The following is a 19,439-nucleotide window of genomic DNA, read 5'->3' as shown; positions in this document are numbered from 1 at the left end:
TGAAAATTTAGGGACACAGTTTTTCCAAAGAGGAGATCAGTTACTAACATTGACTTATTCTCTAAAAGGGTAATTTACTGAAGGAAAACTACAGAAGGAATCTTGCTTTACTTAAATGTTTCCTCTTCTGTTTTTGTAATGTTGCATTTAGGATTCCAAAATACAGACATACCCAGAAGTGGCTAAACTAAGTGTTTCCTTATCTACTCTACTCTACAAAGTTAATGCTCATTTGGTAAAGAAGGCATGTTCCTTACTGCGTCAGAATGAGACCAAAACCTCAGGGAAAATCAGCAAATTCACTGCCTACTTCTGAGGTGGAATTTGGGCATGCAAGTGCCATACAACATAAAAGTCTCCTTATCCCAACTGTGCTCAGTTTGAATAGAATGAATATAATCAGGGTCATGGCTCTCACCTCTCCACTTTTACGCAAATTTGGTGTCTGAAGCAAAAAGGGTGCACGTTTGGGGTTGGTTTTGCCATTCAGAATACAGAAAAAGAAATGCCAGATCCTTTCATAACCTCTAGAGATTGTGTCTGGAAGCAGAGAATCAATACCAAAAGATTTAAGCATTTACTCTCGGTCAGATCTAACCTTTGCACAGCAATGGTAACCCTTGTTTTAGGTTCTTGCTTTAGAGAGAAACACACATAAAAAGATATTCATGAAGTTTTACACGGTTTTGGAGGATTAAGTCAGGCTGATCTACAAAGAATACTAATCATTTTAATATGTAGCCACTAATTCTAATTTTAAAATGTTATAATGCAGAGGAAACTGATATTTTTTTCTGTTAAAGAGTGAGTTGTGTGTAATAAAAAGACTTTTCTTGAAGCAAGTTTAAATAAGGAGAATTTGTCTTTCATTTATGAGCTTTTATACTAGGATGTTTGTACAGAATTATTCCCTAGCAACACACAGCAATTAATAAAATTAACTAAACTTTCCATTATGCAAGACTTTATAAGGTAGTCATAATTTTTAAAGCTAGGCTTGAACTTCACAAAGAATGTATGAAGATGTACACTAGGATATCTCCAAAAATAATTAAGCCCAGTTATGACCTTTGATATAATGTAAGTTATGATATCTCCGGCAGATGCTCAGAACTGATCAGTGAATAAACCTGGAATTGCACAGGTTGAACAGAGCAGAGCCATTCCTTTTCTGAAGCATACTTTTTAAGGAAAATGAAATGTTTACATGGCTGTCTTTAAACAGTAGAATCATGAAGACAGGTAAAGAAAAAAGGTATATATGCAAAGGCATGGGAGAAATAAATATGTATCTTAAAAAAGTAAAAGGAAGAGCTGGAAATAACAAATTTAAAAAAATCTAAAAAACCAGCAAAAATAGATTTTTTAAATGGTATATTTCTTTATCCTATTTTGTCTCCAGATTATCTGTTAAGGAGAGCCATCAAAATACAACATCCAGGTTTGACTACGAAGTTATAGAAGATGGGAAAATAATGATGCCTCAGAATCCCACAGCCAAATACTTTTTTTTCCAGTCTCCTATTCTGCTCTGATTTGGCTAGTGAAACTTCTTTTCAGATATGTAAAACAAGTTTGTTACATGTAAAGTTACTATACTTTATTTAAAGGCCCAGGGTGTCTAAGGGCAGTGCTACACATGCAGGAAGACATCCCAAGTGTCTCACCCCAAGTAGCTTATGATGTTAAATATACTTAAAACTCAAATTGTCAGCTGACATACCAACCAGGAAATCCAGTCTCGAAGCAATATCCTCCTTGCTTAATCCTTTATATAGTGAGTTATCCTCAAAAGAATTTTCACTTTGTAAGTGGCCAAGAAAGAAAAGCTCTTCAGAGCCTTGAGGTGGGTGACTAATAACCACCATTGCCTCTCAGGAATAGACAATGAAGAGCATAAGAAAAGTCATCAAAAGTCTGGCTGTGTCAAACATAAAGGGAAAGTTTGCTGAAGTCAGCGCCGACAACTGTTAATGTATGGACTTTCTAGTGTTATCTCAATGTTATGTATAAGCTGATTAGAATAATCACCACAGAACTCTGTTCACAGTCTTTCTAATAAGATGTTGAAAATTAAATTCTGACAAGATTTTTTTTTACCGAAATTAACATGTTATTGCACTTAAATTTCTGAAAGTATGACAGTACAAACTGTGGAAATAGATTTTAAATTGTTTTTGAAAAAATTTCTCTATGAAGAAATGTAGTGTCATGAAACTAGAGAAACTGAATTCTGGTCTGCCTTCGAATTTACATCTAATCATCTAAATGTCTCCTATTAAAACATTATTAAAAACATGACAACAAGAAGCATTCTCTAAATGAAGTACCTCTGATACACAGAGTGTATGTTTGCTGCACAGGCCTGATGAAAAGTACAGTCCAGTATTTTAAGCCAGGTATTTTTTTCAGAAAATTAAGTGAATTACCTATGTCACAAAGCAAAGTGTAGCTATCAGAGAAAGAAAGAAAAAAAAGAGAAAAAGATCAAAAAGGTTGCAAACCTAAATATTCAAACGTGGATGAAATTCAGCATATACAATTGTCATCCTGATGATTTTCCCGTAGCCTTAGCTATTGCTTTAAATTAATCACTACTAAAATAATGACTAATTCATTATGTAAGGATAAGTAAAACTAGATTTTTTGCTAAGGTTTTGCATTTCAAGTTACACATACTAAGGAACAAGGAGAACTAGTTCATGAAAGTCAACTCCAATGAACTGAGGAAATCTATTATGACAAAAATGTTAGGAGAGTATTTGTTTGAGGGTGTTTTCCATCTCTGCTTAGATAAATTTCATAAGGAAACTGAATCCCAAATCATGAATGTATATTTGCAGAGATGAGATCCAGCCCTACCTGGCCTAATAACTGCTTCAAAAGTGTATCAGGGCACCCAGACAGGCTGAAATGAGAGTATAGCAAACATTCTAAAAGCTAATGCAGAAGAAAACTACCATTTGACAGAATTGCATTATGCACTTGAACGTCACTGCAACTCTAACAGAATGGGATTAAGCTTCGATCACATAGTATAAGCTATTTTTTTGTTTGTTTTGTTTTGTGACTGATTAATTATAGCGACATCACATAGGGAACTAAACTGATGGTTAGATAGGAAGTAGAAGACCAAAACAGAAACAAAATGATGAACAGGAAATCAATTAAAGGGAAAACATCTCTCATTGTGCTGCTTAGGGAAATATCTGGATGGAAAGTAGAGCTCTGCATGGTTAATAGAAACATCTTCATTAATTATTTTTATAAAACGTGAATTGTCGATAAGGTCATGCCAATACAGAAAAGAATTTGCATGACAAGCTCAGAGTTCAGGCGCAGGATATTGGATGGTTCCAGAATGATACTGATGAGCTATGACTTTAGGAAAAGATGAACGTGTTCCTCAATGTCTCAGGCTCATAGAACTTATTTTTACTACAAATACTTTTTAATGTCATGACATTAGCTGAAATACCACATAAAATGCTGAAAGAATCAAGTACAGTAGAAGGCTGAGACACTAAACATGGAGAGGTTGTTTGTCCTGAGCCAATGATGTTATTAAATAGTCTCCTGCTTAGAACACATGCCCACTTGAGAACTAACAAGCACCAAGTACTTACAGCAGTGAATTCTGCCCATACAACAAGACCATGCACAACCATGACTGCAAAAGCAGCAGCAAAGTCAGTAACCAACAGGGCCAGTTGGTTCACAGTCCAGTCACAGTCCTCACCACACTGGCAAAAGCTACTGCTTACAGACTTTGAGTCCTCTAAAGACTACAGTACTAGCAAATACTTTGTTCTGTACTTTGATGCAATTAAACACATTATATTCTGACTTGAATATGGGAATTTCAATTTATTGGATTCATTTGGATCAATTTAACGTGATGCTGTTGGAAAAAATACAAGCAGAAAGAACAGCTGAAAATGAATTAGTCTTCCAAACAAACCCATTTGAGAATTTTCAACAAACTGATATTGGTGAGGTATTTAAGCCCGGTCACCATTGTCCATAAACTCCTTTTAAACACACTGATTTGTTTACCCATTTTCTCCACACATTTACAGTCCCTCTCATACACGCAGACTACAATAAAACAAATACTGAGAGTTTTGGAAGAGCATTGCAGTGTTTAAGAGGAATCTCTTTGGGATATGGAGGGTGGGACAACACTGTAGAATAAAGTCTTGAGAACTAATGATTACCAAGATATGGTGAGCATGCTACACACAAACTATCTGGTGTTTTAAAACTCTTTTCCAGTAAGTATCTTACTCTCAACACTAACATCAACTCTAGTTTTAAAATATTATCTGGTGTCTGTAAAACTGAGTCACTGGCTGCTGAAGGAAAGAAAAGCATGTTCAAAAATCAGCATGTAAGAGCAGCTGACATACTGATGTGAACTACTACAGTTGAGGTCCCACCCTGCAAACAAGACAACAAAAACATTCTGTCCCATGATATGTTAGCAATAACTGCATTTGGCAGAATTAACTTAGCAGTGGAATGTTTCAGATACAATGCAACCTCTCCTTTTCGGATATGGCATTGCAGGGGCAATGCATCTCAAAAGGAATCCCAGGTCTTCATCCTAAATTCAAACCATTGTATGCATGATTTATTCCCCATTTCAGAGTGCTCATATCCCTACCTCACATGAACCTATGAATATTTGGAGTGTTATAAAGTATTACCCCAAAAAACCCTTAAAAAGTAAACAAAATTCAGTTCCATGAATTGCATGCTAGCTCTAAAAAGGGTCTTCTGCTTGAATTTCTAATAGCTTGATTGTAATTCCAGCTCTTTGTTAAAAAAAAAAAAACAAAACACCACAACTTTCCTTTTTCTAGCATATATATGGTATTTAAAAAACTCTAGGCTCTTAAACTGGGATGTTTATGTTTTTCAATATATTATTTTACATATGGACACACTGATATTTGCACCATAAGGACTTAAAATCACCTTACTCTAAAAAGTTTTGAAAATGCATCCTATGTTGAAATACTTTTAGTTTTCAGTCTTGTAATTCACAGATGAAAAAAAAAACAACTGCCAGAGAATATTAATAGATACATGACAAGAATTATGTCAGTATTTCAACTTGGTTTAGGCTGGTGTCCATTTTTACAAATCTGTAGCATGGCTACACAAAGCTAGCTACATACCTTTACCAGTATTATTTTCTTGATGCTGAGGACAGATCATATCAGGAGAACTGTTTCACAATACCTTTATAATTAAGCACTCCTCAGCCGTCCTCTCGGTGTGGATTGCTACTGCTGCTTAATCTTCGGGGGTGGGGATCTGGGGAGGCAAATTTATGAAGGAGAAAACTAGGTTACTTAACAGTAACTGGAATTCTCTGAATATATTGCCTCCACAGATCCACACTAACCCTCCCTCCTTTTGTTAGACTTAAATCATGATTCACAAAAGCTGGATAAAAAGGAAGGGACTGGGCGCTGTGATGCTAGAAAACCCTGTTTAAAGAAATCATCTTGTGAGTCCGTTGAGGCAAATTAACCACTTGGATATGTGATCTAAACAAATCTAGGATTCACATACAACACATGAATTCATGAAAATGAAACTGTAGCAGTGATATCTCAAGGGTGGAATTACTGTAGAATGATCGAGCTTCAAGCACACTGTTTTTTCATTGTTTTTTTTTTTTTTCACAAGTCAAGCTAAGTGAAATTCTCATCTACTTCTGTTGCACTATATATATTGTAAGCACTAACTCCAATATATTGTAATCTTCAGAGATCCTGCCAAAAACTCACTCTAGTGAAAACAGAGATAATATTTATTTGGCGTGAGTTGTTCATCATAATTCCATCCTGCTTAGGGAGCACTTTCACTATCTTGCATGTGTGCTTAGAGTTAGTACTTTCGTTCTAAGAATACGTACTTTTTTTTCCTGATCTGAGCCTTAAATTTTTTAGGAAAGGTGCTTCATCCTAAATTTTCTGTGGTTGTATTTCATTAACTGAAGCCTTGCATGCAATAGCTATTCCCTTTTACATCCCTGCAGATGATGCACCCTTCTTCTGTGTTACAGAATTACTCAAAAATCTAATATGTGCTCTCCTTAGCATTAAAAAAGATTACCTGAATTTTTATTTTATAACTTTTATTTTCCATGGAATTTGTTGTGAAATCAAAGTAATACTAGAAGACAATTGCTACTAAAACAGAAAAGTGTTACCTAATTTATATTTTACTTTACTATTTCCAGGAATTTTGCATTGCTTGAAATACTTTTTGTGTGAATAGTACGCAATTACTGTCTGACCTCAGTTTGACATAGAAATAAACACAAAATAAGTTTATTTAAATGGGAAAACTTAACACTGAGAGAGTTTAAGTGTTGAGAACACACATCCCTGAGTATGGATTACATAGAGAAATACCAGAATGAAATATACAAATTTTGGCTATAGGATTGAAAGATCAGGACTCTAACTATTGAAGAATTAACACACAAAAATGAGTAATTGAGATGTGTTCTCTCACTGCAGTCCCTGAAATGTTTTCCCAGGCTTTTTTCCATTATCAGTCCTTAGGTTTTTTCAGAGCCTTAACTGTTGCTATATATAGACAGCCTGTAGATGAACATACCTGCCTTTTCTCACACCCACCAATCCTGCCCTTGAATGCCTACGGAACTAAAAAAAGACACACACTGTCAAACCCAAACTCTATGCTGGAATTTCACTCTGCTTCATCAGCTATAAAGGGAGGTGGTGTGACTTGCCAGAATATTGAAAGACCACGTTTCTGTTGGGTGCTAGTATAGACTGAATGATAATGCCTTCTTTTAACTCCATGGTAGAAAACACATTCTTCTCATTAAAGGAAAAGGTACCAACAGTTCCAAAGTTATTTCTGTAAGTATCCCTAGGATGTGTTTTGGGAAGAACGTGGTTTCATGTTGAGAGGACTTGCAAACACATGATATACCAAGATTTTTTATTTTTGAATAGTGATTGCATGACTTGCTTTGACAGACAAAAGAGACCACGACATGAAGTGGAAGGTGATGCATTAAATGTGCAGGGAAAACAACTCATCTCCGCCTTCTCCAGTTGCATCTCTCCATAAAGAGTCTGAAATTAGTGAAACTGCATGACAGTTGCATCTTGGAACAGCAAAGGTAAGCCTTCTAAATGATGAAAACAATTTTTAAAACTAACAGCAACACTCTAATTTAATTCCATTTTAGTAAGAGTTGAAATGTTAAAAAAATGTTAAAGTCATACATGCTCACAGTTATATCCTGAAGAGTACTACATGTTCAGTTCATTTGGGGTAAAACACTAGTCTCAGTCACAGGAGAGATTTTAAAGTTTTTTGGTTTTTTTTTTCCATGAAACTAATCCAGGTTACAGACAAGGTCCACATTGTGAATGCTTTGAGTGCAGCAGCACACAGATTTTAAATCCTATGTTGCTTCAATCAGCAGGCATTATTTAATATGCCATTAGTCTTCCTTGGGGCAAGAGGAGTCCTGCCTCACAAACAGCAGACCACTGGTCTTCCACAAGGCCTCCTCTGAATGGATTTGTCTTCCTAAAGACTTCATTCCTCTCCAGTCCTCCCTAGGAAAGTAAGGGCCTAGTCACTCCAACCACAAGAGCAATCACTGCATGCTACAATTTTTCTCTTACTTACTTTTTTCTGTTTGTGTTTTGCTCCTGTATCATCTTATACCATTCTTTCTTTTACTTTTCTTTTTCTTTCTTTTTTTTTTTTTTTTTTTTTTTTTTTTTGGGTAATGCCTTTCATGTTTTCTCTACTTGTTTCAGTTTTATTCTTGGTATTCTGCAGCGCTTCTTCCTAGATTCTGGATTCTACTTTTTACCGACTTTTATTGTCACATAGTGCTGCTTTGACTTCTAGACGCTTCTGGTCAGTATGATCATTCTTTCTCCCTTAACATTTGTGGTTCCATGTGTAGTTATTGAACTTTTTTCCCATATCAGGCTATGCTCACTCTTTGCTCAGTGCTTTTTTTTTTCTCCCTTCTCTTACAACTATGGTCTAGCTCTGCTACTTTAAAAAAATATTTTATTTTACTTCACAGCATGTATGTTTTCACATTTCATGCATGTTGCTACAGAATGTTGTTGCATTCACTGCAGAAATGGAAAGAAGGATAAAAGACAAAGTAAACTACTTCTATTAAAAATAATATCCTAGAAATGTTTTGATTTGCTTCTTTCTTCCTTCTCACTCTGTAGCTGGCTTTAACCAGGTGGGATAGACTTAAAACTAAATTACAATGAAACACCAAACAATTTTCATTATAGTGTGCTTATATAATCATTCCAAATAAACCTATCGTACTTACTTCTGGCAACATGCATGTAAATGAAGGTAATAAAGAACAAATTACATCTTCACGCTATGTTCTTCCACTTTATTATTTTGCTTTTATTTTGGCTGAAATAACTGAAGTATAACAAAACTTCAGCAGAGATAAAAAAGATAAATTAAGAAAAAATGAGATTTTATTTGAAATAGATTAGTAGAATTAGGATATGATGACTTGAAATGTTAGTGTGGGCACAGGGGCTTTCTTACTGACACAGTTAATTTGACTCTGTTGAGCAGCTTAGACCAGCAAAAAGCAAGTGAATACAGTATAAAGATAATGATGTTCCCAAAAATCCACATGAGTCTACATGAGCTAAAGATAATACATGTTCTAAGAGAACCAAGATGCGACTGAACGGGTTTGGACGTTAAAGTACACAGGATCTCAAAACACAGAGAGCTAGCACAGTACATTTTCAGCATATTTGACCAAAGACTCCTCGCTTCTCATCACTCACATGCTCTTTTTTCCAGAGGAGAGCCTTGAAAGCAAGAGCCATTACTTGACAAAAAATTCAATTTCTGTCATTTTGATTGATAACCACCAAATGATGAACATTTCCAAGCTGTTATTTTTCTTCACTTCCTTTGAAAATAAAGGTCTCTTCTTTCTAAATGAGTGAGAGTTTTAAGCAATCTACTAGTCATATTATTTAACTGAGAAAAAGAGATGATAAATGATACTATTAACTTGCTCCAGACAGTTTACTACTGTAAAGTGAAGAAAATTTCAAGCAAATCTGGCAAGAGAAAAATTCCCCTGAATAGGTTCTTATGCACTGTTTAATCAGAAATACTCTAAGCAAGAATATCCTGAGATGTGGTTTGTGTTCATATGCAGCCTAGTAACCTAGGACAATAGACATCGTTCTTTGGAGTGGTGTGCCTCCAGTGCACCAAATTGGAGGGAAGAACTGCATGCACAGGCATAGATGATGAAATTTGTCAAGTACGTCCATCTTCTTGTTTGTGTCAAACTCCCCAGTCAACTCAATAACAGAAGGAGAAGGAAAATCAAATTAGAATGTTAAAAGCAAACCTTAACATGTCTAATGTTTTCCTTAGGAATAATTAAGTAAGGCAAGTATACAGTAGCTTGGACGTAACCTAAGGAAAGTCATCCTTCCACAAATACAACTTGTAATCAGAGGTATTAATTCCGTATTGCCATGATAATGTCATGGCTTGCCATCTATTTACTTTTGTTAAGATGTCCTCTCCAACACCAATCCATTCCTAAAGCTCTTTAGTTTGTACTACTTAAGAATTTTATTTTGACCATTTCTACTTGGGACCCCTACAATAGTCATATTGGTTTAGAAAGTGGCTGAGAATGAGTGGACTGAAACCAAAAGAAGAGAAATAGAGTAAGACTTTAGTTGTGGAAGCCTTAGAGGCTGCAAGAAAGCTGAAAAATGCCAGTAATATTACAAAGAGAGTTTAAACCCACTCCTAGGTTGTGTTGGCAGCCACAGAGATGCATCCTGCAGCTGAGACTAGTACTCCACAGGTGTCCTTTGTTGGCCAATTTGAAAAACCAACCTGATACTGCTTTGTATTTCACCTGTAAAGACTGAAGTCTTAAGGAAAGGCATATAGAAAATACGTTTCTCTTGATAGATACAAAATTCTCACAAGGCACCGTGTTTTTTCCTTTTGGAAGAAATAGACGTTAAAGCCTGCAAAAGTGCTAACTAAAATATTATATATGTATATAAAATAAATATACAAATATGTTATAGAAATAAATATGGATATACTCGTATATATACAAACACCCACACCCAAGCATAAAACTTCCAAACATTTATCTTCAAAATCTAAATTTTGACATAAAAAGCTAACATGAAAACAGGCTGTTTAGCAATAGGAGTGTTTAAAGTGCAGAAACGTAGATGCTCTTAAAATTCTTGAAACAGAGGAAAATGAAATGTGGAATACACATAAGATTTCTCAAAGTCTATGAATATTAGGTCCCAAATTACTACCTCTTCTAGCTAGCTGTTAATTTTTTACCTCAAAAGTCAAACACTGTACATTCTCCTCAAAACACATTTTAAGCAAGGAAGCAATGTCAGAAATCAGGAACCAGCTCTTCAAAGATGAACAACTATAAAGTGCACACATACTAACACACATATAATCAACATCATGAATGGAAAAACCAGCACACTACCAATCTTCACATATAGCTTGATATAAAAGGTAGAAGTCACCGTATTTCTGCATACTCACTAGTTTTGCACTGACAAATGCGACAACCATTTTGGTCCAGTTTGAAGCTATAGATACAGTCTTTTTCAGTCAAAGTGCAGTTCACCAAAGCCTCACAGGTGGGTGGACCTATTGTGATATACGTTGGTTCTGGGGGTAAGAAAAAGAAAACAAATGAATTTGAGATTCTTGAGCATTTTAATTAAGTTCACAGAAATCCGTACACAATGTAACAGTAAAGAGAGTAACTTAAATTACTTTTGTTTCTGATGAACATTCCTGGTACCTTAGAAACAATTTGATAAACAGACTTTGTTTCAAAGTGATATACACTCAACAAAAACAGCATGAAGCTGCAGAAAATTTTGAAGTATTGGAACAGAAAAAAATACCACCTTATTTTTTTGTTCACTATGAAATCAGCTTTCCTGCACAAGCAATTTCAAAATGCAAAATATTTCTTTTGCCCGCTTTTCTCCAGAAGTGTTTAATTGAAACTCCAGGCAGATTTTTTTGCTTTAGAAACTTAAGAGTTTCTCTAAAGCTGAATTGATTGATACTACCAAGCCGCATGTCGAACACAGAACTCAGAAGTCAAATCTTTCTCTGTGTGAATAACATCACCTCTACTAAAATTTATAGCAGAAGAGACTCTGAATACTGAAAGGGAACGTAAGATGCACTGCATGTGAAAGATCTCTGGAAAGCATTTAACATGGTTATTTATCAAAAGCATCACTTCTTACAGTATACTTTGCAGTCCCATATTATGCTTTCTGAAGTTGAGGAGATTATTGTCGATTATAAATTATTTATCAACGGTATAATACTTACTTTTTGACACCATTTAAATATGCTAGAGTATGAAAATTGTTTAAACACATAGGGTAAACAGAAATATTAAAGCGCTCAAGTACAGAAAGTTGTTAAAATGAAACAAAATCCAGAGACTTACGGAAATAACATGAAACCTCAAAATTACCATCATAAAACCGGATACAGAAGGAGAGCAATACCTATCTTTTCTTGAACAACTTTTTGCTCTCTGAGACTAATTTTGTCTATCTTGTGTTCTCCATAGAACTCAGGTACTGAAGAACCAATGAATTCAAAGTTATGAGCATTATTAACATTATACAAGATATTCAGGAAACAAAAATTGTGTGATTTAAAGAACTGTGAGCTTTCATTTCAGTGCTTCAACTGTTTAAGTGTACTCTGTTTCTCCATCTCAAAAAATGAAGATTTAGACAAAATTAAATTTAAAAAACCTTCCACACTTTAAGTGATAAACTGAGAAAATATGGAGAAATTATATGGAGTGGAGGTGGCCACATGACACCATCTTTCATCCTCAGACCACAGATTTTGCCATTTATACCTATAGGCAACTAGTCTTTACTTTCAGAGTAAGGGTAAAATATTACTCAACGCAGATTAAGTTGTTAGAAGCATACATTGTTAAACAAAATAGCCTATTGGCTACATTCCAGCAGGCAGCTTTTGCACCCACGCCTTCCAGTCAACTGAAAATTATCTTATTACAAGAATGAACTTTTCTGCTTTCACTGCCTTTCACAATTTTCAGCTTTCATAGCTTCTCTCCAGCCTTGCTCTTCCCAGCACAACAGTTTATACAGCCAATGAACGTTTTCAATACTTTTAAAATTAGGTCAGCTAACTAGAGTTTGGAGTGAAAAAAACTGCATTAAAGACACTACAATTAAGTTAGATAACTTCAAACTTTTCTCAGAGGTCATGGTTCAGATTACGCACTTGCTGAGTAACACTCAAATTCTGTTGCTTGTATAATTTCTAGTAGAAAAATACATTTTAAAAATATATAGAACAGCACCAACAGCTTCGTTCACGCACAAACTGGAAGCCTGCATGATGGTGTCATGTCTCTAGATCTCTCAAATATCTTCTTATTTAAACTAAATTTTTTCCTTTTTTTTTTTTTGGTAGGGAATTATCACAAATAATGAGCTTGGAGGTCAAAGGATTGCTTTCCACGAATTCTGCATTTCACAGCTCTGAGTTTGCACGTGTAGTGTAGAAGAACAGCCATAATGAGCAAAGTATTCCAAAATCCATGGATTTCCAAACTAGACTTCCTTTAATCTAAATGAACTCTTTGCAGTTGTTTTCAAATTCATTTAGTAAAGTATCTGACTAACTCACATTCATGTAAAATACTTAACACTTGTAACTCCACCAAACCATTAGTTTAGAAATCATGAAGGTATTGCTATATACCAATAACATGATAAATTCCAATGATTAATCCTGGCTGTTTAGGCCTCTGAGTGTATAAACTAATTCTGCAACCAAACTGATTTTTAGCATCACTCTGTTCTCTAAGCAAAATATCCTAAACATGCAAAAGGCCAGAATGCAAGAGTTACCCTGAAGCTACATTCAGGTTGCTGGTCAGCCACCACAAGCCTTACACTTCAAATGACAAAAAGGCCACAGTAATGCTTGTACTCACAGGTAGCTAAAACCAGTACAAATCTTATGAACCATTACTGCTGCCCAGAGCAAAGTTCACTGACAGTAACACAAGCCAGAGAACTGAAGGAGATTGCAGCTTTACCACCTGACTGCAGATGTGAGGTAAAACATGTTGATAAAAAAAAGTCTGCAAAACCCTTCTGAAAGTTGAGATGCAGGTTAGTCAGTATTCATTGATCCACTCAGATGTAAACTAAAGCTAGGGAGAAAGCGAATTGTGTTTTACTCCCCATCATTAAAGTCTGCCTCTCAAGATAACTCCCCTGTAATTGCAGGTACAACTTAACATCTAGGAAAACCATTCATAATTTTATATATCTATCTATAAATATTTGGTGAATAATTTTTGGTCACTTTCCAAAACTAAAGATCTGTATTTTGATGCTCCCTTGCCTTGGACACACGGGCACAATTATTATGCCTTTGATACATGTGGTAATATGGTATTTCTTACAAAGGATGAAATTAAACTGTTGTTACATTAATTTGAAAAGTTTCTGTTCATCCTCTATTCATTGTGCTTTATTATTCCGTTACCTTCCACTTTTGGGCCCGTTTTCAGCATCCTCAGTGTTTCCAGTCAAGCTTACAAATCTGTTTCTTTCTCCCTTCTCTCCCTAAAGGTAAGCCTCGAGATACAGTAATTTCATATGCATGCCTGCTTCTCAATGAGCTGCAAGCAGAGGACAAAAGAAATAATTTCATTCCCTACCCCCACATGTGCAAAAATGCAGCCAGGAAAAAAAAAAAAATTCAGGCCTTTTCACTTCACTAGACAAGACTCAACAAATAAAGCCAGATCTGCTCTGCCAGACTTCTGGCTATTTGAATAGGCAAGCAGTAGCTAAGCTTGAAAAAGCAAGTACCACCACACGATCTGAACTGGGCTTTCACTGCTGCTCTCGGTAGAAACGGCTGAAGAAAGATCCAGTGCACAAATGCACAGACAATGGGTGGGAAAAACGGGTGCTGTTTCTGCCTGTGTGCTTTACCAACAATACAGCTATACCACAGAAAGAAAGCGAGAAGAAAATAAAGAGAAGGGGATTGAAGAGAGTCTGGATGAAAACAATGGATTATTTAATAGAGCACAGATTTTACTGATGCCAAGTGCTTACATATAAGGGCAGATTTCTACATAGAATACTATGCTTCCATATATCATCTCTGATACCTTCTCTGCTGAATTTTGGTGCAGGTTATTAATTTGCTTGCTGTGATGTTGATAAAAATATTTGAATTCATTTTTTACAATGGCATTTACTTAAAAACAACTTCGGCAATTTTAAAATCTACAGAGGGTATTTCAGCTGTTGGTGGACCTTCATTCTGACTAGTCCATTGAAAAATACTAAAATATGTGATCAAACCCTGAATCTTATCATTCTAGCTTGAAATCAAACTGCATTTATGGTGAAAGAAGGATGCCATTCAAGTAATGCCTGGAGCTAGCTTTGTCCTAAAGGACCTATATTAACAATACCAACACAAAAACTGGTTATCAAAAAAGAAGACGATATCAAGGCGGAGTAGTATTTGCACTTTTTTTTTTTTCAATCTAGAATGCTTTTGTAATACGAGCAAACCCAATCCCTATACCTCTCTTTTTTTGATTTCTGAGACCTCCAACTTCTCCTGAGTGAAGTGACACAGCTTATAGTACAAGGAGCAGATATTTTCCTCTCTTAACAATGTGAACTACATAAATACATGCAAAAGAATACATGATGGCCAATTTGGCCTAGTACTGTACCCTGTATTTGTTATGCTTTGATGAGGACTGAGGTAGTAAGATACTGCTCAAGTGTTCAGATATGGACAGAAATTGGTGCACCCATGTTTCAGTGAGATCAGGGAAAATCAGTTTCTCAGGATTACAGTTTTATTATACACAAAATTTGATCAATTATTAAAAACACACACAAAAAAGGGAAGAGAATGAAAACCGAAATATACCATTGACAGCTGAAGCCTTGGAAACCAAATAAAAATAAAGGAAAAAAACCGGGGACAATTTACAATTTATTGCAATCTTGTTAACTTCTACTGTTTATCTGCACGTTAAAAACAAACCATTTACTAAAGATTTAGTTATAATTATATAAATGATATAAAAGACAAATAACTAGCTAACTAGAATCCTTCTTAAGTGTGGAACCAGAAAGAAAAAAGATACCCACCTTCCTATCATATTCAAAATATGAACTGAGATGTTCAAAATCTGAACTCTGGCCACAGAGTTTGTATCAGAGCGCAAAGAGGGATTACATTTAACTGCTCCACTACAAAGCCAAATTATTATGAGAGAACCAAGAGTTCAGTTTTGGTTTCTGTGAAGGACAAGAGGGAGCTGCACCAGCAGCAGCACAGCCTGCAGGTACAAGGAAGCGATGGTTTCCCTCCAGTTAGCACTTGGAAGCCCACAGCCGGCGTCCAGCTTTGGGCTCCACAGCAGAAGACAAGAGTGGACACACCTGAGCAAGTAGGTCACAAGGTCACTGAGCCGGCCAGAGGCTGGAGAGGTGGCACACGAGGACAGGCTGAGACAAAGCAGGGCTTGCTCAGCCTGGGGAAGGAGGGTCAGGGGGTATCCTCCTGCTGTCTGCCACTCCTTAACATGAGGGCTCAAAGGTGAAGAGGCCTGGCTAATCTTGGAGATGGCTCCAGGCCAGGATGAGAGGCATGAAATGGGAAAAGACAACTTGATAAAAGCTGTTTTGATCTTCCTTTTAAACCACGTGGGTCAAACTACGACATGGCCATGGAGACTTGTGCAATGTCCATCCTTCAAAATACTCCAAAAATTTAACTGGGACAAGGCCCTGACATCCTCCTGTCACTGTACATGCTTTGAGGAGGAGATAGGACTAGAAAAATCTCTGGTGGCCCTTTCCAACTTGCGTGACTCCATGAATTTCACTTTCATATAAACTCAGGACATCTCCAGTGAGAGCAGCAATATTTTCTTGATAAATCCTAATCAAGGAACTGAAATAAAAAGACTATCATCTCAATTTCCGATGATTTCTGTATGTTCTTGCCAAGTACTGATTACTTTCCTTTTGCAAAATAATGTTTGCCTAACACTATCTCTCTGAATCCACTTCATGACTTAAAAACTAGCTTTTTTACTCAGGAAGCAAAATTTCTTCCAGGTGTTTGTAAGAGCAATTCTCTGTTAAGAGTTATTTAGTAACAGCCACAACCAGATTTAATCAGCCTCACTTTCGTTGTCCTCCTTTAAGTTAATACAATATACAGGCTTCACCTCTCAGCAAGGTATTTTTATTATCATTATTACATGAAAAACAATCTTTTTGCTTTGTTTCATTTGGAACACAATATTTTAACTCCTAAAAGGTTTTCTTTCTTACTTTTAGTACTATCATGTGAGGGAAATAGCTACTCCATGGTTTTACAAAATTGTTTGTAAGCAGGGAAGTAACTATTGTATTCTAAGCTTTTTCCTCTGCACAAAATTTCTTCCGAATAAGCTTAAAAGAATAGGATTCCAGAATGTCCAACATCTCTTTTGTTTTCATAAAATGAAAGCCTCTTCTGGGAGGAAAAGTTAAAAAAAACCAACCAAACAAAAAAACCATATAATAAACAAGGAGCAAAGATCTCCAGCATGAATAATAAAGAACATATCGATGTTTGGGGAAAGCGAAACAGCTCCCTCTTCTGTAGTAATTCATAACACAGACTACACCTTTAAAAGCAGTAAGATGTTTTGATCCTATGAAACCAGTATCAACTGACTTAAAGAAATTCAAAATCAGTGCATTCAAGCATTTACCATAAAAAAAAAAAAAGGAAGAAACCCCCAATCAAACAGTAGACTATCTTTTTACCTAATGTTTTAAGCAGTAACTGGTTCAAAACTGGGCCTGAAGGGTGTGCTGCTCAACAGCCTTTCATTCGAGTCTGCATACTTCTTTAAATTTTGTCTACTGTCCAAAAACGTTAACTGCAGCCTACTAAGCAGCAGCATGTGTGTTTACTTAAGCTTCCTGTAAAAACATTCATATCATTCCAAGAGTGGCTAAATGTTTTCCATCCTCATAGTTCGCATTCCAGCCTTCCCCGCCCCTCCAATTCATTACACGAAAAATATCAGTCCTGAGTCCTAGGCTAAAGAATTTCCTTCCTGGGTTTGAAATACCTAATGCCTTACAGGAAATTTTTTCCCAGAATGTAGCTCTCTGTGTCGGCTATCAAGGTTCAACAATTCAGCATCACGTAACAATTTATAAATCTATGCAAGGACTTAGGTGATATAATTTTCCAATGTCACAAGTAACTCTGAAAATATATTCATTAATATCCTGGAATGCATAGTTCAGTTTGGCAGCCTTTTGTCTCAAATTTTATTCACGCTGCCAACCTGAAACTGCTAAAATATGTATTTTTTCTTTGAAAGTAACTATTATAATCAAAGACTATTTATTGCTGCAGAGTAAAGAAGCCAGGGCTATATATATGTCTTTTTTGCAGTGATGCAATCAAAATACATACTTTCTACTCCCAAAATGTGAAGTAAAAACCTTCTGTCTATCATAATCAATTCTAGCAGGTTTTAGTTTAACAGGCATGCATACTCTTCAAATGAATTTTAATGCTGGTAAGAACTTTTTTTTACAATTTTAGGCGGAATGACATTAAGAAACCATCACCTTGTTGAAGCAGAATCAATTAAGTCTATCAAGAAATGTCCAAATACATTAAAAAAGCCATTCACTTATTTTCGTACATGAAGATAAACACTAAATTAGTGTACATCTGGGGCAAATCTATGAAAACCATTGGTGCTAAAAAAAAATTAGGAGGATCCATGAGGTTCTTTATAAGTGAGACATCCCCTGATACATATTTATTAGGATTCTCTGGTTATTTATCCTTTCATCAGTCACCCACTGAATTCAACAATGAATCACTGAAAACCATGAAAACGTTATTCCCTCCTTGCATAGTCTTCCTGAATATCACTGGCTTGCTCTGGCCAGTTTGGTTTCATCATACAGCGGCTCAACAGGCTCAGCTGCCTTCTCCAGAACCACTACACTAAATCACGATCTGGCAAACAGAAGCCCAGCTCTCTGCAGCGTGGCGTTTGCATCCCTTAATGACTTTGATGAAAAGGCTGGTTGGGAGCTCCAGCGCTGCTGCCGAACAATAACTCACACTTCATGCTCTAAGGAGGACTCTGGGCCCACACCCCGTGTCAGTGAACGCTGCTCACTACCACTGACTTCATCCTGAATGAATCAAGTTTCTTTTCACTGGACTCTGCTGCCTGTTTTTACTTAATGAAGTGCTAGACACGCTAAAGGAACTGAACTGAATTACATCTCAGCTAGAGTTTGGATTCCTTTATTGATGAAAATGTTAATTTCTTTTTGTGAAGATAAAGTGTCAGCTGTAATGACAGCAAAGTACTGTGGGTCTTATTAATGAAAATCCTCTGAGGGGATTTTGTTTAACACTTAATTTCTCATTCACAGCTTATGCTGGCACCCTGCCATTTGTACCTGAGGGCTCTCTTGCAGAAGGACGTGCTGTGAGATAACCAATTACTGTGTATCAGCTTTCTCTATGAACAGCCTTAGCCTCTTGGAGATGCAAGGGAATAGAAGCAACCACAGACTTTCCTAAGGGACGTTTTTGGCATCAATGCCAGTGCTGAACGCTTGTATTTATTATCTTGTTAAAAAAAATTCATACTATCCTAACCAATATTTACTTGCTGTGAACACAGCTATTATTCTAATTTGCAGATGGCTGTCCACAGATGCAGATGGCCCGAGGGAAACAGTTATTTCTATCACTATCTTCTCCAATATTATTCACATGATATTATATATTATTCATATGGTATATTCCCTCTTTTTTCGTAAGATTCCTTAAAAATGGAGTTGCTATTTAAACCACAGTAATGTTACTTAGAAAGCAAAGTTGTTAGCCCAGCAAGAAGCAAGCAGCACTGTAAGCAGCAGTACTAAAATGCAGCTGATTGACAATGGATCTGGTTAGCTGCAATGGAACAAGAACTCAGACCAGCCCCCATGAAGAGCTGGTCTGAGCCTAAAGAAGTGTGAGCACATATCAACATTTTGCAGTCCCTTATGGCACTTGAAAAACCCCTTTCTCCCTATCTGTCTCTTTTAATCGGAAGAAATGTGATCCTTTCCTTGCGCTGCAAAAATAAGCCATTGGCTCTAAAACCATGGGGAAAGCACAGAAGGCCAGTATGATTGCCTAAGCCTTGGTGATTAATGAAGAGAAGTCTAGAAAAGAGAGAAAACAAATGA

General features: G+C 36.2%; 1 protein-coding gene and 1 long non-coding RNA gene across 3 annotated transcripts in view; one reads left to right on the top strand and one right to left on the bottom strand.

The window, feature by feature from the left end:
• The window catches only part of CRIM1 (cysteine rich transmembrane BMP regulator 1), a 173,460-nt gene that overhangs the window by 22,940 nt on the left and 131,081 nt on the right, over positions 1-19,439 (bottom strand). For both annotated transcript variants that reach the window (XM_040058377.2, XM_040058379.1), the window contains exon 8: positions 10,633-10,761. In XM_040058377.2, coding sequence (XP_039914311.1) covers positions 10,633-10,761 — 129 coding nt within the window. The remainder of the gene's footprint in view (positions 1-10,632; positions 10,762-19,439) is intronic.
• On the top strand, positions 6,769-16,059 carry LOC120750134 (uncharacterized). Its single transcript, XR_005699918.2, has 3 exons — positions 6,769-6,908; positions 7,029-7,174; positions 13,752-16,059. It is a non-coding gene; the product is annotated as an uncharacterized LOC120750134 (long non-coding RNA).

Source organism: Hirundo rustica, chromosome 3 (genome assembly GCF_015227805.2).
Source record: "Hirundo rustica isolate bHirRus1 chromosome 3, bHirRus1.pri.v3, whole genome shotgun sequence".
In the NCBI taxonomy this organism is placed as follows: domain Eukaryota; kingdom Metazoa; phylum Chordata; class Aves; order Passeriformes; family Hirundinidae; genus Hirundo; species Hirundo rustica.
The sequence above is the reverse complement of the archived record's forward strand: the minus strand, read 5'-3'. Positions and strand labels throughout refer to the sequence as shown.